This window comes from Salvelinus alpinus, chromosome 20, assembly GCF_045679555.1.
Source record: "Salvelinus alpinus chromosome 20, SLU_Salpinus.1, whole genome shotgun sequence".
In the NCBI taxonomy this organism is placed as follows: Eukaryota; Metazoa; Chordata; class Actinopteri; order Salmoniformes; family Salmonidae; genus Salvelinus; species Salvelinus alpinus.
In genome coordinates this window covers 33,371,515-33,398,013 of record NC_092105.1, presented here as the reverse complement: position 1 = coordinate 33,398,013, position 26,499 = coordinate 33,371,515, and the positions used below count along the sequence as shown (strand labels likewise).

The window sequence follows — 26,499 nt, the reverse complement described above, 5'->3', positions numbered from 1 at the left end:
ATCAATGTGCTTCATCTAATAGCAGAACCAAATGACCTGGATTGTAGTTGAGATTACATTAAAAGTACATGGTGCAAGTGATCAATGCCGTTCAAGATTCTGCAAATATTATTATAGCAATTGTGAAGATGTCCACAGACCTGCGACAACCTACGTATGCTATTTTGAACATGCACGCTTTATATGATTACATAAAAATAAATGTATAGTTACAGTAACCTCTCCATTTCAACCTAAAATCTATCAAATCAAAATGTAAATGCATTTTAAATAAAGTTGAATTTGATTTAGTCCTATTCTTTAGCTTCGATTTTTGGTTGAGATGGAGATGTGAATCCAACATATCAATTATCAATTTGAAAGATCTAGTTTATCTAAAAAACTGGAGGCCTCTTACACTTCAATTTGGGATGCAAAAATACTCGCGAAATGCATAGCACTCAGAATTAAAAAGGTTTTACCAGGTATTGTTCATCCTGATCAGACAGTTTTTTTACATGGACGATACATTAGAGATAATATACGACAACTACTAGAAATAATAGAACAACATGAAACATCTAAGAAGCCATCCCTGGTATTTATAGCGGATTTTGATCAAATAAAACTGGATTCTATTTATAAATACCTGGATTTTTTCAATTCCAATGAGTCTCTTATAAAATAGGAAAAAGTTATGTATAGCAACTCCAGGTGTAAAATAGTAAATAGCAGTTACTTCTCAGAGAGTTTTGATTTGTCAAGAGGAGTTAAACATGGGTGTCCGCTGTCACCATATCTATTCAATATGGCCATCGAAATGCTAGCTATTAAAATCAGATCAAATAACAACATTAGAGGATTAGAAATCCAAGGCTTAAAAACAAAGGTGTCCATGTATGCTGATGACTCAAGTTTTATATTAAGTCCGATAGCTAGATTCCTGCAATGTCTCATTGAAGATCTAGATAACTTTTCTGGACTCTCTGGACTAAAACCTAATTATGGTAAGTGTACAATATTACGTATTGGATCTTAAAAAAATACACATTTTACATGACTTTGCAGTTTACCTATAAAATGGGCTGACGGTGAAGTAGACATACTTGGTATTCATATCACAAAAGACATAAATGAACTCTCTACAATCAATTTCAATAGAAAACAAGTAAAAATGGACAAGATCCTGCAACCATGGAGAGGTAAATGCCTGTCTATTTATGAAGAAATTACACTGATTAACTCCTTAGTCATATCTCAGTTTACTCACTTACTTACGGCGCTGCCTACTTATGATAATTCGTTTTTTCAAATCATATGAGCAAAAAATATTTTACTTTATCTGGGACGGTAAACCAGACAAGATAAAACGTGCATATCTATATAATGAATATGAACTGGGTGGATTGAGATTATTAAATATAAAAACGGTAAACCTCTCTCTAACCCATCTGGACAAGAGGAATACCTATGTGAGAATGCTGTTCACCGACTACAGCTCAGCATTTAACATCATAGTACCCTCCAAACTCATCATCAAGCTCGAGACCCTGGGTCTCGACCCCGCCCTGTGTAACTGGGTACTCTGACGGGCTGCCCCCAGGTGGTGAGGGTAGGTAACAACATCTCCACCCCGCTGATCCTCAACACAGGGGCCCCACAAGGGAGCATTCTGAGCCCTCTCCTGTACTCCCTGTTCACCCACGACTGTGTGGCCATGCACACCTCCAACTCAATCATCAAGTTTGCGGATGACACTACAGTGGTAGGCTTGATTACCAACAACGACGAGACGGCCTACAGGGAGGAGGTGAGGGACCTCGGAGTGTGGTGTCAGGAAAATAACCTCACACTCAACGTCAACAAAACAAAGGAGATGATTGTGGACTTCAGGAAACAGCAGAGGGAGCACCCCCCTATCCACATCGACGGGACAGTAGTGGAGAGGGTAGTAAGTTTTAAGTTCCTCGGTGTACACATCACGGACAAACTGAATTGGTCCACCCACACAGACAGCGTTGTGAAGAAGGCGCAGCAGCGCCTCTTCAACCTCAGGAGGCTGTAGAAATTCGGCTTGTCACCAAAAGCACTCACAAACTTCTACAGATGCACAATCGAGAGCATCCTGTTGGGCTGTATCACCGCCTGGTACGTCAACTGCTCCGCCCACAACCGTAAGGCTCTCCAGAGGGTAGTGAGGTCTGCACAACGCATCACTGGGGGCAAACTACCTGCCCTCCAGGACACCTACACCACCCGATGTCACAGAAAGGCCATAAAGATCATCAAGGACAACAACCACCCAAGCCACTGCCTGTTCACCCCGCTATCATCCAGAAGGCGAGGTCAGTACAGGTGCATCAAAGCAGGGACCGAGAGACTGAAAAACAGCTTCTATCTCAAGGCCATCAGACTGTTAAACAGCCACCACTAACATCGAGTGGCTGCTGCCAACATACTGACTCAACTCCAGCTCACTTTAATAATGGAAATTGATGGAAATTGATGAAAAATGTATCACTAGCCACTTTAAACAATTTAAATAATGTATATGTATATACTGTACTCTATATCATCTACTGCATCTTGCCATCTTTATGTAATACATGTATCACTAGCCACTTTAAACTATGCACTTTTATGTTTACATACCCTACATTACTCATCTCATATGTATATACTGCACTCGATACCATCTACTGCATCTTGCCTATGCCGTTCTGTACCATCACTCATTCATATATCTTTATGTACATATTCTTTATCCCTTTACACTTGTGTGTATAAGGTAGTAGTTGTGGAATTGTTAGGTTAGATTACTCGTTGGTTATTACTGCATTGTCGGAACTAGAAGCACAAGCATTTCGCTACACTCGCATTAACATCTGCTAACCATGTCTATGTGACAAATAAAATTTGATTTGATTTGATTTAAAAGTTTCACTTATAGAAAAGTTTTAATTGAACCATAAATGGATCTCAAGTAGATTATTGAGAAAAGCTCATCCATTGTTTAAAAATGGCTTTCTGCCTTTGTGCAGATTCCCATGTCTCATTTTCGATTAATTGAAAATGAAACCTTTTTCGAAGTATCTCTCTTTTTCAAACCAGCATTGCAGAGCTGGTTGCAATTTCAATTTCATCTCCCTGAAAAATAGAACAAATGTTACAACAAATACTATGTCTGAACTCAAATGTGCTGGTTGATAAAATACCTGTATTTATGGAAAAGATGTTTGAAAAGGGAATAACAAACAAAAATATATATATTGTACATTGGAATGGTAGAGTTATGTCATTCATGCAGTTATCTTAGTTGTTGGAAAGGTCTGCTCAATCCAAGAATACAACCAATTGATTACAGCATTACCTCAAACATGGAGGAGGCAGGTGGCAGCGGGAGGAATAAAAATAGCATAAATAGGAAAGTATACCAGTTTCATTTGAGGACCAGGATGTTGACAGCTGTGCCATACGGATTACAAAATACTTGGGAAGAGATTTTTGATGTACCGATTCTATGGTATGAGTTGATATATAAAACGATGCAAGATTCAAGAATTCATGCTTTTCAGCTTAAATTATAATTCTTTAATTCGCAATCTGTGGATTCCATTCGATTAGATAGATTCAAATTGTATGTTAAACATCACAGCATAGTTGAAAGATATATGATGCATAGAAATCCGTAGATGTTGGCCAGCAGAGATAGGTGGGATGGGCTGAGGGAAGCTGAGGGTTGGGATGTGGAATTGGTTTATTTTATTCTGAATAATTTTTTGAGGGGAGGGGGGGATTGTGGGGACGACGACTGTGGGGGGTGGGTCTCGGATGGTTGAGGGGCAGCTCTCTGGGAACTGTGGGGGGGGGGGATCTTGGAAGGCTGGTGGCCTGGCAGTTGGGAGCTTGGGCCAGTGGCTGATAGTTCGCTGAGATCTGTCGACATGCCCTTGAGCAGGGCGTTGACCCTGGTTGCATCTGTGGGTCGCCCTGGATGTTAGTCTGTTAGATGACTGAATGTAATGTAAATGCTGAGTGGCTTAACTGCAAGTACATCGTATGTTTTAATATTCAATAAAAAACATTTTACAAAAATGTAAAACAAACACAGATGGAACTATCCAAGCGGAATATACATCTTCTTCAAATGTTGATATTTTGTTGCTTTGACAACCAAACACAATGAAATATTACTAAATATCATTACATTTGAAATCAACCAGAGCTTGAAACCCTAGGCCTTTGTCACGTTCCTGACCTTATTTCCTTTGTTTAGTCTTTGTTTAGTTGGTCAGGACGTGAGCTGGGTGGATATATTCCATGTTATGTGTTTTCATTGGTTTAGGGTTGTCTAACTAGCCTGATATGGTTCTCAATCAGAGGCAGGTGTTTTACGTTGTCTCTGTTTGGGAACCATATTAAGGTAGGCTGTTCTCACTGTTTGTTTGTGGGTGATTGTTGCCGTGTCTGTGTTTGTTCGCCACACGGTACTGTTTTCGTTCGTTTGTTCACGTCGTTTATTGTTTTGTATTTTGTCAAGTGTTTTTTTCGTCTTCGTTTAAATAATGTATTCAAACCACACTGCGCTTTGGTCCGATCCTTGCTCCTCCTCAGACGAGGAGGATTACGATGTGCGTTACAGCCTTTCAAGAAAATAGTCACACATCTTGACTTTAACATTTTGTTCTGTAACAGCCTGAATAAAAAATTTATTACATTTAGATTTTGTCTCACTGGCCTACACACAATGTCCCATAATGTCAAAGTGGAATTATGTTTGAGGAAGTTTTACAAATTAATACAAAATTCAAAGCTGAAATATCTTCAGTCAATAAGTATTATAACCCTTTGTTAGGGCAAGCCTAAATAAGTTCAGGATAAAAATTATTATTGCTTAACAAGTCACATAAGTTGCATGTACTCATTCTGTGTGCAATAATAGTATTTCATATTATTTTTGAATGACCTCATCTCTGTACCCCATATATACAATTATCTGTAAGGTCCCTCAGCTGAGCAGTGAATTTCAAACACAGATTCAACCACAAAGACCAGGGAGGTGTTCCAGTGCCTTGCAAAGAAGGGCATCTATTAGTAGAAGGGTACAAATCTGACATTGAAGTTATTAAATACACTTTGTATGGTGTATCAATACACCGAGTCACAACAAAGATACAGGCGTCCTTCCTAACTCAGTTGCCAGAGAGAAAGGAAACCGCTCAGGGATTTCACCAATGTCTGTGATAGGAGAAAACTGAGGATGTATCAACAACATTGTTGTTACTCCACAATACTAACCTAAATGATGGAGTGAAAAGAAGGACGCCTGTACAGAATACAAATATTCCAAAACATGCATCCTGTTAGTAAAACTGCAAAATATGAAGGTATGAATACTTTCTGAAAGCACTGTATTGTCTATATTAGGTTAATCCTGGGTTTAATTGAAAAAAATGTCATAGCTAAGCAGGGCTGGGCTAGGTTAAAACCCTGGATGGGAGACTGAATTAATAGCTGTAGATAGATCAAATCTCCAGTAGGAGGTGCTGCCCTGCCTATTGTTTTTTTCTTCTTCTTATAATGGATATCAAGTGACGTTGTTTTAAAGGTACAAATTCAATATACAGTACCAGTCAAAAGTTTGGACACACCTACTCATTCAAGGGTTTTTCTTTATTTTTACTATTTTATACATTGTAGAATAATAGTGAAGACCTCAAAACTACGAAATAACACACATGGAATCATGTAGTAACCAAAAAAGTGTTAAACAAATCAAAATATATTTTATATTTGAGATTCTTCAAAGTAGCCACTCTTTGGCTTATGTGTGGATGAGGTCATTTATTATCAAGAAGACTGCCACAGTGTTGTTGTTGTTGTGGTCTAATGTTTTGCCCTCTTCCTGTGTGTGTAGGAACTGGACCGCATCATCAATCAGATGGTCCACGTGGCAGAGTACCTGGAATGGGACTCTACAGAGCTGCGACCAGTAAGAATGCACACAGCCTTATGTGTCTTGTTTTCCCTGATCCCAACATGTTGGAGCGTTGGAGTAGGTGGACCTGAACAGGCTAGCTTAACTACAGTGACAAGGAAATAATGGAACGTTACAGTATTACAATTTGGCAAGACTTTACTGGACTTTCCTCCCCCTCTCCCTGTGTTCTAGATCCTGAAGGAGATGATGGAAGAGATAGACTATGACCGAGATGGAACAGTTACTCTGGAGGAGTGGATCAGAGGAGGCCTCACCACCATCCCTCTGCTGGTCCTGCTGGGTATGGAGACGGTAAGACACTTTGTGTGTGTGTGTGTGTGTGTGTGTGTGTGTGTGTGTGTGTGTGTGTGTGTGTGTGTGTGTGTGTGTGTGTGTGTGTGTGTGTGTGTGTGTGTGTGTGTGTGTGTGTGTGTGTGTGTGTGTGTGTGTGTGTGTGTGTGTAATATGATAATGGATGCCATTTAGCAGATGCTTTTATCTAAAGCAACTTGCAGTACAGTGAGTGCATACATGAGTGCATACATTTTAGTAAGTGTATGATCCCTGTGGGGAGAGAGAGAAAGTGTTTGTGTGTGTCTCTGTGAGTGCGTTTGGGGCGGCAGTTCCAAAAAATCAATTCAGAAAGATCTTTTTGTGGTGATGGATTACTTTTTTTTTGTAAGTATTATCCCTTTTAAGCACTCTGGTCTATCATGCCATTCTCTCCACTGATCTCTCGCTCTCTCTTGCTCTCTATCTTTCTCTCTGTGTGTAGAATGTGCAGGAGGATGGGCAGCATGTGTGGAAACTAAAGCACTTCAACAAGCCAGCCTACTGTAATTACTGCCACACCATGCTGCTGGGAGTCCGCAAGCAGGGCCTCTGCTGCTCTAGTGAGTCTGTGTGTGGCCCTCAGTTCCACTCTCTCTCTACTTCAGTCCCTATTTCTGTCCCTCGTTGGCATTCACTACTCTACTCTCTCTGTTCTGTCGCTTCCTGGGTGCCTTTCAGTTCCTCTCTCTGTCTTTCAACCAGATGCTTGTCTCTATTTCTCTCTGACTCTGTTATCCCATCCTCCATTCTGTGAATAACAAACATGATTGCGTGACTAATTATTTATCTATTATCAAGGCAAATTTTATGTTATCGCTGGGTCATTTTATTACATGTTTCAATGAAAGGGTTGGTCTTACTGCTCAGTGTTCATCCACTGGTTAACTGTCTCTCTGTGTACCTCTGTGTTTCAGTATGCAAGTACACAGTCCATGAACGCTGTGTGTCCAAAGACATCGCTGCCTGCATCAGCACCTACGCCAAGTCCCGCAGACACACTAATGTGAGTACTATACAGACAACTAAACACACACACAAACACACAGACACACACTCATTAATGATATTGTCATGTGTGTCATTGCAGTATCTATTATGTGCCTATGTTTTAGAAAAATTGTGACAAATATTGAGAAATGTAGGTCTACCCTTTACTAAACGACTCACAAATATCTTGCGTGCATTACTCATGCTAGTGTAATCCTCTCAATCAGTGAGCTTGACCGTGACTCAGGCCTACAATATCCTACCTTAAGTGACTCTTTAGTGTGATGCCTTAAGCTGAGAGCTAACCCACAGCTAACCCCTAACCACCATCTGACAAACGTTGTGTGAATAGAACGCCCTGCCGTTGCTAAGCAACCTGTTTTGGCAGTTGGCCGAGTGCTAACGACTGGAGAGGAGCAGGAGGATCATGGGAGCAGGGACTCTCTCACACACACACACACACACACACACACACACACACACACACACACACACACACACACACACACACACACACACACACACACACACACACACACACACACACACACACACACACACACCTCTACGCATAGGATCATGGCGGCAGGGAGATCATGCAGAGCTACTTATGTTGTTAACGGTCTCTATATATAACCTCTGATTTAATTAGACCTCTTCTGGAATGAACTCACAGACCTTGAAATTGTCCCTCTAAGGCCCCCTTCTCTCTCTCCAGATGGAGGTCTACTCTGTTTCAGCTCCACTTCACTTTCTCAAGTCTGGTTCACTAACAGATGATGCCTTTCAGATGGCCTTTTATTTTTGTAGATATCTGGCACTAAATATAGCACGTTTAGCACAGGATTTATGTTGTGACCTTGTAATCGTGATTGTTACTGTCTCTATCTTTCTCGTTCTTTCTCTCCCTCTCCCCCCCCCCCTCTCCCTCCAGGCTATGCAGCACGTGTGGATGGAGGGAAACTCTCCCACTAAGTGCGACCGCTGTCACAGAAGTATCAAGTGCTACCAGGGCTTAACGGGCCTACACTGTGTGTGGTGTCAGATCACTGTAAGTAGTACACACTCGGGGCCATAACTACATATGAGGACACTGAGATAATACAAATATATATATTTGCACACAATAAAGAAAATCAATTACGAGTCAATATGAAAATATTGCTCCCAGCATTGATCAAAGCTCAGAACACTTATATTCTTGATCTGACTGTTCTAATCGCGCCTGCCTCTTTGCGAACTAGTGGAATCATGAACAGTGTTTTTTTTCGTTATGTTCGGCTGCGTCCCCTGGATTTGCCTCGTGGATTTGCATTTTTAGCAGCACAATCACCACTCTCTCAAATGGCTAACTCCACCCTCTCATGGCACAGGCCGAGGGCCTGAGACATGAAACTAACTACCCCAGCTCAGTGTCGGCTCAAGTAAGCAAGCTGCTGACAGTGTGTTTGCCAGATGCCAGACAAAAGGCAATTTTAGAACTGCCAGCAACTCGTGTCGCGTCTACAGACATCCCCCCCAAACAAACAAAAAACAACTCTCGGAGTATGACTTGGAAAATAGTTGCTTAAAAATGTGTCAGTCAGGTGGCTAGCTGCCGGCAGAGACTTCTATTGCAGTAATGTTGAATTGCTCTGGCTAGTATTATTATTATTTTTTATTGTATTTTTTACCTATTTTTCGTGATATCCAATCCAACCCTGGTTATGGCCCTGTACGTACTCCCCTCTACTGGAGAACTCCTAGAATTGGGGCAATGTTTCTGTTCATAGTGCCCCAAAGAGCTTCTGTTGATAACAATGAACCTGAGGAAGTTCACTGCAATAGTTTGTGATCTACCTATTTTCTAATTTCTACTTTACCTTATATGTCCACTAGATGTCCCCATTAGGTAAATGCTCAGATGAAAATTCAAACTGTGGTACCTCAAACCACCAGTAAGGGGAGTTCAAAGATCTTGCTAGGGTTGTCAATTTATATATATAGTTTAGTAATGTGCTCATCCCTGTAGCATCACAGCAGGCATTTATTCATCCTCAGTCTTAGAAGCAGCTACTGTACTTTACATTAAATCTGGTACTGTTATGCAATATCTGGCACTGTGTCAAATGCCTATTTTTGTTTTTGTTTTCCACTCTTCTCCTTCGCCTCATTCTCCTTCTTCTACTCCTTCTCTGCTCCTTTCCTCCCTCCATCCTCCTCATCCTCCTTCCTTCCTGATCAGCTCCATAATAAGTGTGCGTCCAACATGAAACCAGAGTGTGATGGAGGAGCCCTTAGAGACCACACTCTACTCCCATCCTACATCTGCCCTGTAGTCCTGGTGAGATCACACGCTGTAAATCACACTCTGAATCTCTAAATGTTTTATCTCCAATACTTTCAATGCTGAAAAAAACCCTTGAAATATATAATTAGAGACCCACAAAAGTATACTGAGGGGAGGACGGTTAATAATAATGGCTGGAATGGAGTGAATGGAATGATATCAAACACATGGAAACCATGTACTGTATCTGAGGTGTTCGATACCATTCCATTTATTCCATTCCAGCCATTACTATGCGCCCGTCCTCCCCAATTAAGGTGCCACCGGCCATCTGAGATATACATCTTTTGTCCAATTTCTCTGTCTCAATTCCTATACGCATTAACACATTTATATTTCTGTCTATTTATGTGTCTCTATGCCTGCTGGCCTATCTATCTGTCTATAGGACCGTCATTCTGTTGTGAAGCGGGGTGAAGGGGACTCCCCGCCCAGCACCAGCCCTGACGACCCGAGTCAAAGCTTCAAATTCACAGGAGACGGACAAGCACTGCAGGTGAGTGAATCGAGCCCAGAGCATCTTCAGAGCCTTGGAGTCTGTTGTGTTAGCTCATGGCAGGCTAAAATGTTGATTGTGTATCTATGGATATACAATAAATCTCATTAGACTGTCTCTGCTCTCCTGTCCAGATCACTCCTCTCCCAGGCACACATCCCCTCCTGGTCCTGGTCAACCCAAAGAGTGGCGGGAGACAAGGGGAGAGGTAAGTGACATAGAGCACAAATTTCCTAGGTGGTAAAGGTCCGGAGGGATATTGTCTATCGGCATAGTAACAAACCCCCCATCTCGTGACCCATGTGACCCCAAACTGTTCACTCCCCTCTTGTTGGCACAAAGAAAATATTGCCATTCTAAAGCAAATTTCCTGCAATTCTACACTTTTGACATAGGGCAGATCATTTGTTTTGCAGGTTTAAAGCTAATTTCTTGCAATTCTACATATGTTGCCATGTCTTATGTGTGTTCATATGATACCTGAGTGAGCCAGATTGGCACCTTTTATTGGATGGGTAAAAAATTTAAAAAGCAGACATGGTGAAGTTATTAATTACACTTTGGATGGCGTATCAATACACCCAGTCACTACAAAGATACAGGAGTCCTTCCTAATTCAGTTGCTGGAGAGCAAGGAAACCACTTAGGGATTTCACCATGAGGCCAATGGTGACTTTAAAACTATTACAGAGTTTAATGTTTGTGATAGGAGAAAACTGAGGCTGGATCAACAACATTGTAGTTACTCCACAATACTAACCTAAATGACAGAGTGAAAAAAGGGTGCCTGTACAGAAACAAAATATTAAAGTAAAACTGCAGAAAATGTGGAGAAGAAAAATACTTTATGTCCTGAATACAAAGTGTTCTGACTGGGGAAAATCTAACGCAAGACATCACTGAGTACCACTCTTCATATTTTCAAGCATGGTGGTGGCTGCATCATGTTATAGGTTTGTGTGTCATCAACAAGGACTAAGGAGTTTTTTAGGATACAAAGAAACAGAATAGAGCTAAGCACAGGCAAAAAAGAGGAAAAACTGGTTCAGTGTGCTGGGAGACAACAGACACTGGGAGACAAATGTACCTTTCAGCAGGACAATAACCTAAAACACAAGGCCAAATATACACTGGAGTTGCATACCAAGACGACATTAAATGTTCATGAGTGGCCTAGTTACAGTTTTGACTTAAATCGGCTTAAATATGGCAAGACTTGAAAAGGGCGGTCTAGCAATGATCAACAACCAACTCGACAGAGCTTGAAGAACTTTTTAGAGAATAATTTTCAGATATTGTACAATCCAAGCGTGCAACGCTCTTAGAGACTTAATGTGCATATATTTTATAATCTAGGTGTGCGAAGCTCTTAGAGACTTACCCAGAAAGACTCCCAGATGTAATCACTGCCAAAGGTGATTCTAACATGTATTGACTCAGGGCTATGAATACTTATGTAAATGAGATATTTCTGTATTTCATTTTCAATAAATTTGCTAACATTCCTAAAAACATGTTTCCACTTTTTTATTATGGGGTATTGTGTGTAAATGGGTGAGAAAATAAATATATTTAATCAATTTTGAATTCGGGCTGTAACAACAAAATGTGGAAAAGAGAAAGATGGTGCCGACAGATATGGCAGCTCTGCTTCTAGCTCCTAAGAAAATGTGCAGTATTTTGTTTTTGTGTGTGCTATTTCTTACATTATTAGCCCAGTCATTTTGTTTGTGTTATTACATACAGTCGGAAAGAACTTTTCGATATCAGAGTGGCAGTAACTCACCAGTATTACTACCAGTAATATGACTTTCCCGAATTGGATCCTTTGTTCGTACCCCCCAGGGCAATTTAACTTATTCCAGAGGCTGCTCCAAAACACTGCCAATGGAGAAGAGGTAATCGGAGTGGACTTCTAGTCTGACTCAGGAGGCGTGCACACCATCCAACGCTTCTGAGTATATTACTCGCTAATGGTCAGTCTCTGGATAATAAAGTAGCAGAGCTCAGGGCGAGGATCTCATTCCAGAGAGACATCAGGGACTGTAACATACTCTGTTTCATAGAAACATAGTTCTCTTGGAATATACTGTCCACATCCATACAGTCAGCTGGGTTCTCAGTACATTGAGCAGACAGGAATAAAGAACTCTCCGGGAAGAAGAAAGGCGGGGGTGTATGTTTCATGATTAACTACTCATGATGTGATTGTGATAACGTACAGAAACAAAAAAGTATTTTTGTTCACACAACATAGAATACATCACAATTAAATGCCAACCGTATTACCTCCCAAGATAATTATTTTTGGTTATAGTCACAGCCATGTATATTCCCCCTCAAACCGATACCATGACAGCCCTCAAAGAACTACGCTGGACTTTATGCAAACTGTAAACCACATATCCTGAGGCGACATTTATTGTAGCTGGGGATTTTAACAAAGCAAATCTGAGGAAAACGCTATCGAAGTTCTACCAACACATTGACTGTAGTACTCGCACTGGGAAAACATTGGACCACCACTACTAATTTTTTAAAAATGCCTACAAGGCCCTCCCCCACCCTCCCATCGACGAATCTGATCACGACTCCATTTTGCTCCTCCCTTCCTATAGGCAAAAACTCAAACAGGAAAGAGAAAGGGGTATACCTCGTCAGTTGTACAACTGAATGCCTTCAACTGAAATGTGTATTCCACAGTTAACCCAACCCCTCTGAATCAGAGAGGTGCGAGGGGCTGCCTTATTCGACATCCACGTCTTCGGAAGTACTCGTGATGAGGTCTATTCAAAGCTGGTCTGACCAATCGGAATCCATGCTTCAAGATTGTTTTGATCACGCGGACTGGGATATGTTCCAGGTAGCCTCTGAGAATAACATCGACGGATACGGTGACTGAGTTTCTTCAGGAAGTGTATGGGAGATTTTGTACCCACTGTGACTATTAAAACCTACCCAAACCAGAAACCGTGGATAGATGGCAGCATTCCCACAAAACTGAAAGCACGAACCACCGCATTTAACCATGTCAAGCTGACTGGGAATATGGCCGAATACAAACAGTGCAGATATTCCCTTTATAAGGCAATCGAACATGCAAAACGTCAGTACAGAGACTAAGTGGAATTGCAATTCAACGGCTCAGACATGTGACGTATGTGGCAGGGTCTACACACAGTCACGGACTACAAAGGGAAAACCACAGACGTCTTGCTTCCGGACAAGCTAAACACCTTCTTTGCCCGCTTTAAGGATAACACAGTAACACCGACGCAGCCCACTACCAAGGACTGTGGGCTCTCGTTCTCCGTGGCCGACGTGAGTAAAACATTTAAGTGTGTTAACCCTCGCAGGGCTGCCGGCCCAGACAGCATCCCTAGCCGCGTCCTCAGAGCATGCACAGACCGGCTGGCTGGAGTGTTTACGGACAAATTTAATCTCTCCCTATCCCAGTCTGTTGTCCCTACTTGCTTCAAGATGTCCGCCATTGTTCCTGTACCCAAGAAAGCAAAGGTAACTGAACTAAATGACTATCACCCGTAGCACTCACTTCTGTCATCATGAAGTGCTTTGAGAGGCTATCATATCACCTCTACCTTACCTGACACTCTAGACCCACTTCAATTTGCATACCTCCCCAATAGATCCACAGAAGTTGCAGTCGCCATCGCACTGCACACCGTCTTATCCCATCTGGATACAAGGAATACCTATGTAAGAATGCTGTTCATTGACTATAGCTCAGCATTCAAAAACATAGTACCCTCCAAGCTCGTTATTAACCCTGGGGCCCTGGGTCTGAACCCCGCTCTGTGCAAATGTGTCCTGGACTTCGTGACGGGCCGCCCCCAGGTGGTGAAGGTAGTTAACAACACCTCCACTTCGCTGATTTCAACACAGGGTCCCCACAAGGGTGTGTGTTCAGCCCCCTCCTGTACTCCCTGTTCAGCCATGACTGCGTGGTCACACTCGCCTCCAACTCAATCATCAAGTTTGCAGACAACACAACAGTAGTCAGCCTGATTACCAACAATGACGAGACAGCCTACATGGAGGAGGTGAGGGCCCTGAGAAAATGCCAAGAGTGTGCAAATATATTTAGATTTGTTCAACACATTTTTGGTTATTACATGATTCCATATGTGTTATTTCATAGTTTTGATTTCTTAACTATTATTTTACAATGTACAACATTTTACAAATAAAGAAAAACCCTGGAATGAGTAGGTGTGTCCAAACTTTTGTGTGTTGGGTTTGCGCTTCTTTTTCAACAAGACAGTCACACGACCTCAAACCAATTGAGATGGTTTGGGAAGAGTTGGACTGCAGACTGTTGGAAAAGCATTCCAGATGAAGCTGGTTGAGAGAATGCCAAGAGTGTGCAAAGATGTCATCAAGGCAAAGAGTGGCTACTTTGAAGAATCTCAAATATATTTTGATTTTGTTTCACTTTTTTGGTTACTACATGAATCCATGTGTTATTTCATAGTTTTGATGTCTTCACTATTATTCTACAAAATTGAAAATTGTAAAAATAAAGAAAAACCCTTGAATGAGTAGGTGTGTGCTTTTTTGACAGGTACTGTATAGACAGTGCATTTGGAAATCATTCAGACCCCTTGACTTTTTCCAACATTTTGTTATGTTACAGCCTTATTCTAAAATTGATTAAATCGTTTCCCCCCTCATCAATCTACACACAATACCGTACTGGTAATGACAAAGGAAAAAAATGGTTTTAAGACATTTATGAGAATTTGTACAAATTGTAAAAAAAGGAAATATCACATTTACATTAGTATTTAGACCTTTTTCTTAGTACTTTGTTGAAGCACCTTTGGCAGCAATTACAGCCTTGAGTCTTCTTGGGTACGACACTACAAGCTTGGCACACCTGTATTTGGGGAGTTTCTCCTATTCTTCTCTGCAGATCCTCTCAAGCTCTGTCAGGTTGGATGGGGAGTGTCGCGGCACAGCTATTTTCAGGTCTCTCCAGAGATGTTGGATCGGGTTCAAGTCTGGGCTCTGGCTGGGCCACTCAAGGACATTCAGAGAATGGTCCCGAAGCCACTCCTGCGTTGTCTTGGCTGTGTGATTAGGGTCGTTGTCCTGTTGGAAGGTGAACCTTCGCCCCAGTCTGAGGTCCTGAGCGCTCTGGAGCAGGTTTTCATCAAGGGTCTCTCTGTACTTTGCTACCAGTCCCTGCCGCTGAAAAACATCCGCGCAGCATGATGCTTCACCGTAGGGATGGTGCCGGGTTTCATCCAGACATGATGCTTGGCAGTCATGCCAAAGAGTTCAATCTAGGTTTCATCAGACCAGAGAATCTTGTTTCTCATATTCTGAGTGCCTTTTGGCAAACTCCAAGCGGGCTGTCATGTGCCTTTTACTGAGGATTGGCTTCTGTCTGGCCACTCTACCATAAAGGCTTGATTGGTAGAGTGCTGCAGAGATGGTTGTCCTTCTGGAAGGTTCTCCCATCTCCACAGAGGAACTCTGGTGTTCTGTCAGAGTGAGCATTGGGTTCTTGGTCACCTCCCTGACCAAGGCCCTTTGTTCTTGGGGAGCTTCAGTGCTTGTTTGGTACACTTCCCCAGATCTGTACCTCGACACAATCCTGTCTCGGAGCTCTACAGACAATTCCTTCGACCTCATGGCTTGGTTTTTGCTCTGACATGCACTGTCAACTGTGGGACCTTATATAGACAGGTGTGTGCCTTTCCATATCATGTCCAATCAATTTAATTTACCACAGGTGGACTCCAATCAAGTTGTATAATCATCTCAAGGATGATCAATGGAAACAGGATGCACCTGAGCTCAATTTTGAGTCTCATAGCAAAGGGTCTGAGCTATGTAAATAAGGTTTTTCTGTTTTTGTTTTTTATACATTTGCTAAAATATCTTAACCTGTTTTTGCTTAGTCATTATTGGGTATTGTGTGTAGATTGATGAGGATTTTTTACAAATATAATCCATTTTAGAATAAGGCTATAACGTAACAAAATTTGGAAAAAGGGAAGGGGTCTAAATACTTTGATGGCCCTGTATAATATTAATTTTTTTGGTCACAACCCGTGGTCCGTATTGACCCCATTCTGGGTCCGGATCCTGACCGCGGTCCGCCAGTTGAGAATGGCTGACATAGAAAGTCTCAGATTATTCACTCTGGTTGAAACACTCCTGCAATATGTGTTTTATAGAGTCCTGTAATGCTACTGTCAAAGTGTTCTAAACCTTTGGCTGGCTACTCGTCATATAATCTAAATAATGTGAAGCTAACATAGCTAACAACAATGACTACATTCAAGAATTTTAAGGCTTTGTAATTGCAGAGGATTTTAAATTTGGTAAATAATTATGGTCATTTCGCTGTTCCGACACAGTCCTAAAGTCCCAAGTGCCATTCTGGCTGTAAATGAATGTGTTCACTGTTTCAGTTCTCTCTCCTCTGTCCTCCCACCATGCATTTCATAGCACTGTGAGGACACTATTTTGGCTTCAGAAACACCATCACCATAGCAACATAGTCTTAAATACCACTTAAAGGTAGAATTATTCTCTATTAATAGATGTGTTCTCGTAACAAAAATATGCATTTACTCTCTGAGTACAAAAAGCAAACCTATTTATTTCTCCCTTTGATGTAAATAAGGAAATAATGGTGTCACTGATTGGTCTTGTTTTTGTAAATGAGCATTTTAAATGACATACAGTTCTCTTAAATTAAGTAGTATATCTCTACTATTTTCTCTTTTTGCGTGAACTTGGTACACTTAAATTGAAGTGTTCTTTATGTCACATTCATAACAGTATCCTAACACTTTTACTGCCCAAGTAATCTGCCACACTACTGTACATAGTATGAGTTGCATTCTAGGACAAATGGTTAGTTCATCGTGACGCATTCTAACCTAGCTGTCGGTTTTCCGTTGTCTCCTCTACCCACTCCTCTTCATCCTCTGTTCTCACTCTGACCAAAGTGCTGTGTGGGTATCGGAAGCTAACACAATTACCAGTGCAAGGCTCCATGAAGAGCACTGTGGAGGCTTCAATAGAGTAGCCCTCTGATGCATCTCCCGCTTGTCAAGGTTACAGGAAACTACTGTGTCATTGGGCACAGTAAGCTATAGAGATATTGACAATTTGTGGAGCAGAACATTTACTGTAGACAGTGCTTTTAAGTAAAACTTGTACAATTTGGATGGTGCTTCTTTACATGTTATATGTCTGTCTTTGTATGCATGAAGTATTACCTCTCTCTCTCTTTCCCTCTCTTTCTGGCTCCATATGTGCACAGACAGTTTGTGAGTTTGTCAGTTTGTGTGTGTGTGTGTGTGTGTGTGCAGTAACTCTAACACTGCTGTTATGTCTCCTGAAGGGTATTGAGAAAGTTCCAGTACCTGCTGAACCCCAGACAGGTGTACAGTCTAGACCGAGAGGGACCCATGGTGGGGTAAGTCTCATCCTCATCACTCACAGTCCCACCTATAGACACAGCCCAGAAAATGGATGGTGCCACTTCTCAAGGCAACACTTGCTCTATGATTGGATCTATACAAAAACTTTTTTTTATTTTTATAACATGCAAAGTAATGAAGTGTGCCATGTAAAAAAAACGTTTCGGATTGAAATACTGAAATTGTTGAAATCTTGGATCCATAGAAAGTTATTATTTTTCAAATGTTGTTCTGTCCCAGATGGAACTTGGTTGTGGAACAGAACATAGGCCAGGGTTTACTAGGCTTAAAAGTGTTTTCTCCCTACTGAACACAACCCTGGCAGTAAGCTACTGCACCATCAGACAACCTCTATCCTCTCCACACACACACACACACACACACACACACACACACACACACACACACACACACATACTTGACACACACCTGATGTGCATATCATCCTAGCCAGAGGGACACCTTGTACCTGAGTTGTGCAATATGGAACAGTTAATTCAGGAGAAATGCCCTACACAACAACAATAGACATGAATGCTTTCTTCTGAGAGCGGCCAACCTGTTCTATCCCTGTCTCCCCCACTCCTCCCTCTGCTGTGACGACTAGGGCTGCTCTCTCTCTCAAGAGCCCATCGTAGGAGGAGAGACAGACTACAGTGACGCACTTCTCTCCCGACGATGACCAATAGTAGATAATAGACAGGGCATCAGGACAGTCCAGGTTAAATGAACATGATGTAATGCCATTATTGTGGTAGTGTTATAATTACTTGTGATAAGTTGCACTGCCTGTCATAACAAGAGCAGTGATGAAACTGATGATGGTGTATGTGTGGGGTAGTAAAACACCAGGGAACAGTGGTTCCCTTGCAGTCGGTCACTCGGTGTAACATTATATAGTTGGGATTCATTGAAGCTCAATGTTAAATTCAAATCTCCCTACTATCATATTTAAGCCATGTGACACCAATGTCGACAAAACTTCGCAAAATCAACTTGATTTGTATTACCAAGAACCAAATACCAGATTTTTAACAGGGTCTTTAGCATTAAGAAAAAATACAATTTCTTGTCCCGACCTAGCTCAATATCTAGGTGTTGGATAAGAACAAGATTACAGCATCCATAAAGTGACCATTAGACTTGCCACCTTTCGGACTGAATACGTTTGTAAGGGCAACAGCTTTGATTACATGTATAATTTACTGCTCTCATGTGCAAATAGAGAACCAACAATGTGCTACTTTTTTGTAGCATTTCTGACAATGCTAATATCTTTTCAGCTGAATCTCAGTTCTAATACCGGACCAGTAACTCGATTGCTTCACAACAGAAGCTAGCTGGGCCATTCCTACTATGCAATGCCATTTGGACCTCAAACTTTTGGGGGAAAAAATTATTGTTTTAGTATTCTATCAGAAAAAGTCAGTGATGGAAAAAGTACCCAGTTGTCGTAACGCAAAACACCAGTATCAACAGTGAAAAGGCGACTCATGGATGCTGGCCTTCTAGGCAGAGTTCCTCTGTCAGTGTCCGTGTTATTTTGCCCATCTTAATCTTTTCTTTTTATTGGCCAGTCTGAGATATGGCTTTTTCTTTGCAACTCTGCCTAGAAGGCCAGCATCCCAGAGCATCCCAACCTCTTCACTGTTGACGTTGAAACTGGTGTTTTGCGGGTACTATTTATTGAAGTTGCCAGTTGAGGACTTGTGAAGCGTCTGTTTCTCAAACTAGACACTCTAATGTACTTGTCCTTTTGCTCAGTTGTGCAATGGGGCCTCCCACTCCTCTTTCTATTGTGATTAGAGCCAGTTTGAGCTGTTCTGTGAAGGGAGTAGTACACAGTGTTGTACGAGATCTTCAGTTTCTTGGCAATTTCTCGCATGGAATAACCTTCATTTCTCAGAACAAGAATAGACTGACGAGTTTCAGAAGAAAGTGCTTTGTTTCTAGCCATTTGGAGCCTGTAATCGAATCCACAAATGCTGACGCTCCAGATACTCAACTAGTCTAAAGAAGGCCAGTTTTATTGCTTCTTTAATCAGCACAACTATTTTCAGCTTTGCTAACATAATTGCAAAAGGGTCTTCTAATGATCTATTAGCCTTTTAAAATTATAAACTTGGATTAGCTAACACAATGTGCCATTGGAACACAGGAGGGATGGTTGCTGATAATGGGCCTCTGTACGCCTATGTAGATATTCCATTAAAAATCTATCAGCCGTTTCCAGCTACAATAGTCATTTACAACATTAACATTGTCTACACTGTCTTTCTGATCAATCTGATGTTATTTTAAATCGACAATAAATGTGCTTTTCTTTAAAAAAAGGACATTTCTAAGGGACCCCAAACTTTTGAACAGTAGTGTGTGTGTGTATATACAGACTAAAAACATGAAACATAAACAAATAGATACAACTGAGTGTTTATATTTTTTTAGCTTTACATCATAATTTTCACACCAAATAAATTATGGCACTTCCTGAATGTGGTGTCATTGTAGGAAAGGGTTCTTTTCTTAAGTGGAGAATTACAACAAACTAAAAGTGTGGAAAGTGATATCAGGGACACACATAAAATATAAAATAATAATAAATACAATAATCATGAGGAAAAAAATGTATTGATGAAAGAGACTTTAACTAGGACTATAAAATAATGAAGAAAGCTTTTAATCATTTAATGGCTAATATTTATTGTGGAAGTTGATAATTAACACCTGGGGACATGGCAAAAACGCTTACATCCACTGTCAAGTGCTTAAAATGCATAGAATTCCCTTTCAGGATCCATATTTTTGGTGTTTTTAAGGTAAAGGACACCTGACCTTATATTTAAAGCATTTTGGAATTCAAATTTTACACTAAATAAGATCTGATATTTCCTGGGGACAGAAAAAGGCACTGCATTGTAGGAATGACCCAGCTTGTAGCATCCTAACAACAAGCAAAGGAGGTAGCTATATTTTGCTAGCACATCTGCTGTGCATTGCAGTGAGTGTACACATGCTACGTAGCTAGCTTATTAGCTAGATCAACATACGAGACATAACACGTCACTCTTGGAGCATCCAGAACAAGTCCAGCCCTTACCTTATGATGCATTAATTCAGTACACGCCCTCTGTTAATACAATTTTATTCATGACATTTTAATCCAAATTTGAGCTGACAGTGGCAAGTTACCTTTCAGTGTGTTCTCAAAAATTGGAACCTTGTAAGCAAAATGACGTTTAAAATATGTATTTTCCAGACTTTGAAGTTCGGTTCATTTTAGGTCATAAATAAAAGGTGAAAAGACGTCTTTTCAGGAAGTTTAAAATGTATGTGTTTTCCGGACGTTGAAAAAACATATTTTACGGACATTGAAAATACGTATTTTACGGACATTGAAAATATGTATATTCCGGATGTTGAAAATACATAATTTCTGAACATTGAAATCAGGTACATTTTCGTTTCTGAATGAATGTTGAAAATACTTTCTCTACTATTTTTATGTATTGTACTATAATGTACTGCACTCTTCTGTGCTCTACAGCAGTAGAGCTCTAAACCTCTCCCCGGGGCCCCCCAGATGTTTCATAATTTTGCTGTAGCTCTGAACTAGTTATTCATTTTCTTTACATTTTTGTCATTTAGCAGACATTCTTATCCAGAGCGACTTACAGTTAGTGCATTCATTTTAAGATTGCTAGGTGTGATTCAAGAGATTGAGGGTGAGCTGAGAAGTTGAATCAGGTGTGCTAGCTTTGAAATAGATCAATTACATGGAACGTGGACCGGATCAAATCTAAACCAAATGATGTTTGTGCCAAAAGAAGGCCAGTCCAGATCCGACAAAATCTGAACCTAACTTATGATTGATTCAAATTTGGTCCGGATCGGACCAAAAATCTGACGAGATTCCCTGAAAACACGGCACTTGGATACAGCTACGACTTTTTCGTAGCAGGTTAGGAGAACTTAAGCAGCAGGTTAGGAGAATTAAGCTATTAGGTTAGAAGGATTAGGTTAGGAAAAGGGTTAGGGTTAGCAAAAAATGCTCTTCTCACGTGTTTTTAGGGAGTCCCGTCCGTGGACGTCGAAATCAAGGCCAGTCCGGATCACACCAAAAAAAGGTGGCCGGTCCGGACAGGACCATAAAAAGAGGTCCAAAAGACATCCTCCGTAGGTCCCTTTAGTGAGAAGTAAGAAGTAATAAACTGGAGGGGGTTCTGGGGGAACTCCCACAGATATTTGCAGGAATTTCTTTCCAAATGCTCACTCAGCAAACGTATTCAGTACTTTGAGAGTCACTTTGAGAGTCATAAACTGGTATGTGCTTAACGTAAATCAGCTGTTGATATTTACCCCCTCCCCTCTCTAAAGGGAGAATCCATATGTTTTGCATAAATGCAAATAGCTATGTCTATGACGTAATAGCCAGTGCCCGGTTTCCCGATAGCGATGGAACTTAAGCTTACAAGTGTTAAAAACGATACTTCATTTCTATAACTGCCGAAGAACTCACATCCGTTTCCTAAAACACCACGTAGGGAGAACCTTCAGTAAATGCGTCATTAGAACATAGCTGTGTTCGAATACCCATACTAACATACTGGATATTACATACTTAATGAGTGTATACTACATACTATATACTATTAGTTCATTTTAGTATACTGTAAACGAACGATATCCTTTCATTTGAGCGTACTAGTGCTTCACCTGTCTACCAGAAGTTGATGCTGTTGCTATGCAAACTCTTGCTAGTTTGTTAGCATAAGAAATTACTAGCTAGGTTTTTTTATGACTACGGGTCTGTTATTCAATTCAGAGTGCACTCTGGGCATTCGTAAATTCAGAGCTTTGTCAGATTGTCTGTTGTAAATTCAAATCGTTTTGCTCTTGGAGCGTTCATAGTGCACACTGTGCAGTGTCACTGGACGCTCTGGCCGAGGAGTAGGGTTGATCTGAGTGTTCTGGTCTCACAACAGCAGTCAAGCACCCAAGCTAACTGGCTAACTTGCTAGCAACTTCCAGACACAAATGAGAGAAGACCTCACTCTGACCATTGTACTCGCCCTAGCAGAGCTGGTTAGGCAGGTTTCACGTTATCCAGAGCGTTGGTGACTGTAACTGTGTTGCTGGCAAAAATTATATTATGCTTTTTTGCCAACGTTTACTGACAACGGCCATATTCAACTGTTGTTGAGTATTCGTAAATTCATCAGTTATTCTGCGTTCTTGCACAAGTACACTCAGACGAGAGTGCTCTGAAATCGGAGTAGCTAGCCAGAGCGAATTTACGAAGGTACCCAAATGTCCATTAAAAACGCACAACTACCATACCACTTAGCTAAACTATGAATGACGGGAATAATCAAGTCAATAAAAGTTGGGTAGTTAGTTAGATAGCATATAGTTAATATACTGGCAAGTTTGATGTATTAGTAGCCAACTAACATTAGGTAGCTAGCTAACATACCAGTACATACTGCTGTAATGATATGCTATGTGGTTTAGTAACTTTAGTAACGATGGTTTTAGGAAACAGCTGAAGATTTAACAAAGGTTCTAACAATGAACTTAGCCTTAAGATGTGTTTGGGAAACCGGGCCTTGGACATTAAATTATGTAAGACTAAACACGTCTTATTTTTTTTTTTTTACATAATTTGAAGCTCAACTTAAATTTTCGAAAGACACCTTTTGCATGTGGAAGTGTTGTATAATTTTGTATAATCACCTTCCGGTGTAAAAACCAATGTAATTAAAAACAATCAAATATGTTTTAAGTGAGAAGTAGGGATTGGCCGAAAAAGAAAGGAAATCCACATGAGCACCACAATGCCTACACCCATGCTCTACCAAGATTTTCCAGTACACAACTTGTAGCTATGTCAGTCTATTGTACAATGTGTATGCAGGCTGCTTGGAATTCAAACCTTCTCAAACAGCCTAATTTGTACTCTTCAGAAGAATAATGGACTTTACCGTGTCTTGCTATATACAGTGCCTTCAGAAAGTTTTCATTTAGTTTTCTTACAAGGTGGGATTAAAATGGAGTTCATTGTCATTTTTTGTCAACGATCTACACAAAATACTCTAATGTCAAAGTGGAATAAAGAGGAAGAAAAAAATTATGAAAAATAAAACTAATTGACTACATAAGTAGTCAACCCCCTGAGACAATTCATGTTAGAATCGCCTTTGGAAGTGATTACAGCTGTGATTCTTTTTGGGTAAATCTGTAAGAGCTTTGCACACCTAGATTGTGCAATATTAGATTTTTTTGTATTATTCTTTATGCTCTATCAAGTTGGTTGTTGACCATTGCTAGACAGACATTTTCAAGTCTTGCCATACATTTTCAATCCGATTGAAGTCAAAACTGTAACTAGGCCACTCCTTAGCTCTTTTCCGTTTCTTTTCATCCTAAAAAAACGCTCGTACTTTCCGAGGACAAACATACCCTTTACATGATGCAGCCACCATCATGCTTGAAAATATGAAGAGTGGTATTCAGTGATGTGTTGTTGTTGGATTTGCACCAAACATAACGCTTTGTATTCAGGACATGAAGATCATTCATTTTCCACATTGTTTTTGCAGTTTTACTTTAGTGCCTTATTCCAAACAGGATGCATGTTTTGGAATATTTTTATTCTTCCTTCTTCCTTCTTTTTACTCTTTCATTTAGGTTAGTATTTTGGAATAACTACAGTGTTATTGATCCATCCGAAGTTTTCTCCTGTCACAGCCATTAAACTCTGTAACTGTTTTAAAGACACCATTGGCCTCAAAGGGAAATCCCTGAGCGGTTTCCTTCCTCTCCGGCAACTGAGTTAGGAAGGACGCCTGTATCTTTGTAGTGACTGGGTGTATTGATACACATTTCAAAGTGTAATTAATAACTTCACCATGCTCAAAGGGATATTCAATGTCTGCTTAGAAAAATACCCATCTTCCAATAGGTGCCATTCTTTGAGAGGCATTGGAAAACCTTCCTGGTCTTTGTGGTTGAATCTGTGTTTAAAATTCATTGCTCGACTGAGGGACCTTACAAATAATTGTATGTGTGCGTACAGAGATGAGATAATCATTCAAAAATAATTGAAAATACTATGATTGCACACAGAGTGAGTCCATGCAATTTATTAGGTGACTTGTTAAGCACATTTTTACATATACATTTATTTAGATTTGCCTAAACAAAGGGTTGAATACTTATTGACTCAAGACATTTCAGCTATTAATATTCAATTAATTTGTAAGAATGTCAAAAAACAGAATTCCACTGTGACATTATGGGGTATTGTGTGTAGGCCAGTGACACAAAATCTACATTTAATCAGTTTTAAATTTAGGCTGTAACACAACAAAATGTGGAAAAAGTCAAGGGGTGTGAAAACTTTCTGAAGGTGCAGCATTGAAGGTCCCCAAGAACACAGTGAGCCTCCATCATTCTTAAATGGGAGACGTTTGGAACCACCAATACTCTTCCTAGAGCTGGCCACCCGGCCAAAATTGAGCAATCGGGGGAGAAGGGCTTTGGTCAGGGAGGTGACCAAGAACCCGATGGTCACTCTGACAGAGCTCTAGAGTTCCAATGTGGAGATGGGAGAACCTTCCAGAAGGACAACCATCTCTGCAGCACTCCACCAATCAGGCCTTTATGGTAGAGTTTCCAGACAGTAGCCACTCTTCAGTAAAAGGCACATGGCAGCCCACTTGGAGTTTGCCAAAAGGCACCTAAAGGACTCTCAGACCATGAGAAACAAGATTCTCTGGTCTGATGAAACCAAGATTGAACTATTTGGCCTGAATGCCAAGCGTCACGTCTGGAGGAAACCTGGAACCATCCCTACGGTGAAGCATGGTGGTGGCAGCGTCATGCTGTGGGGATGTTTTTCAGAGGCAGGGACTGGGAGACTAGTTAGGATCGAGGGAAAGATGAACGGAACAAATTACAGAGAGATCCTTGATGAAAACCTGCTCCAGAGCGCTCAGGACCTCAGATTGGGGGTTGGTTCACCTTCCAACAGTACAATGACCCTAAGCACACAGCCAAGACAATGCAGGAGTGGCTTCGCGACAAGTCTATGAATGTCTTTGAGTGACCCAGCCAGAGCCTGCACTTGAACTCGATCGAAACATCTCTGGAGAGACCTGAAAATAGTTGTGCAAAGACGCTCACCATCCAACCTGACAGAGCTTGAATACTTATGTAAATGTTATATTTCCGGGGGGTTTTTATTCGAAAAAAATTCTAAACATCTGTTTTTCCTTTGTCATTATGGGGTATTGTGTGTAGATTGATGGGGGGGGAACCATACATTTTAAAATAAGGCTGTAACATAACAAAATGTGGAAAAAATCAAGGGGTCTGAATACTTTCCAAAGGCACTGTATTTGGATAAGGTGATTTGGCTCGGTTATGTAATCCTTATAGGCCCGTTTCAAGGAGAAACAAAAATAGGAATCAGCTCTACTTTTCACACCAAAATAAACACAGTTCCTTTCTCACATTCAGGCACGGTTGTCAAGAGTGTTAGATATGAAAACAAGGATGGCATAAAAAACGGATTACCCCAATCCTCAGGGTGGCACTCTGCCCATTCAGGAGATAATGTATGGGAGACTGGCATTGTGCTCCGTCCAGTGGCGGGCATGCGCAGTTTCACCATGGGTAAGGAGGACGGTGACAAGGGGGTACGGTCTGCAGTTCGTCCTCCTCCTTTTCGTGGTGTCATTACGTCAATGGTCTCCGAGGTCCTAGCGCCTGTCTTTAGAGAGGAGATTACCTCTCTCCTTCAACAACAGGCTATTCAGGTGGTGCCCGTGTCAGAAGTACAGAGCGGTTGGTGCAGCTGGTACTTCTTACTTCCCAAGAGCGATGGAACGTTGCATCCCATCCTGGACTTGTGTGTTTTAAACAATCACCT

General features: G+C 40.9%; 1 protein-coding gene across 4 annotated transcripts in view; it reads left to right on the top strand.

Annotated features, from left to right (window-relative positions):
* The window catches only part of LOC139546693 (diacylglycerol kinase beta), a 153,546-nt gene that overhangs the window by 61,764 nt on the left and 65,283 nt on the right, over window positions 1–26,499 (top strand). For 3 of the 4 annotated variants that reach the window (XM_071355383.1, XM_071355384.1, XM_071355381.1), the window contains 9 exons: window positions 5,897–5,971; window positions 6,152–6,271; window positions 6,735–6,852; window positions 7,207–7,295; window positions 8,214–8,330; window positions 9,504–9,602; window positions 9,997–10,104; window positions 10,239–10,312; window positions 17,489–17,563. In XM_071355383.1, coding sequence (XP_071211484.1) covers window positions 5,897–5,971; window positions 6,152–6,271; window positions 6,735–6,852; window positions 7,207–7,295; window positions 8,214–8,330; window positions 9,504–9,602; window positions 9,997–10,104; window positions 10,239–10,312; window positions 17,489–17,563 — 875 coding nt within the window. The remainder of the gene's footprint in view (window positions 1–5,896; window positions 5,972–6,151; window positions 6,272–6,734; window positions 6,853–7,206; window positions 7,296–8,213; window positions 8,331–9,503; window positions 9,603–9,996; window positions 10,105–10,238; window positions 10,313–17,488; window positions 17,564–26,499) is intronic. The other variant, XM_071355385.1, reaches the window with a different exon arrangement.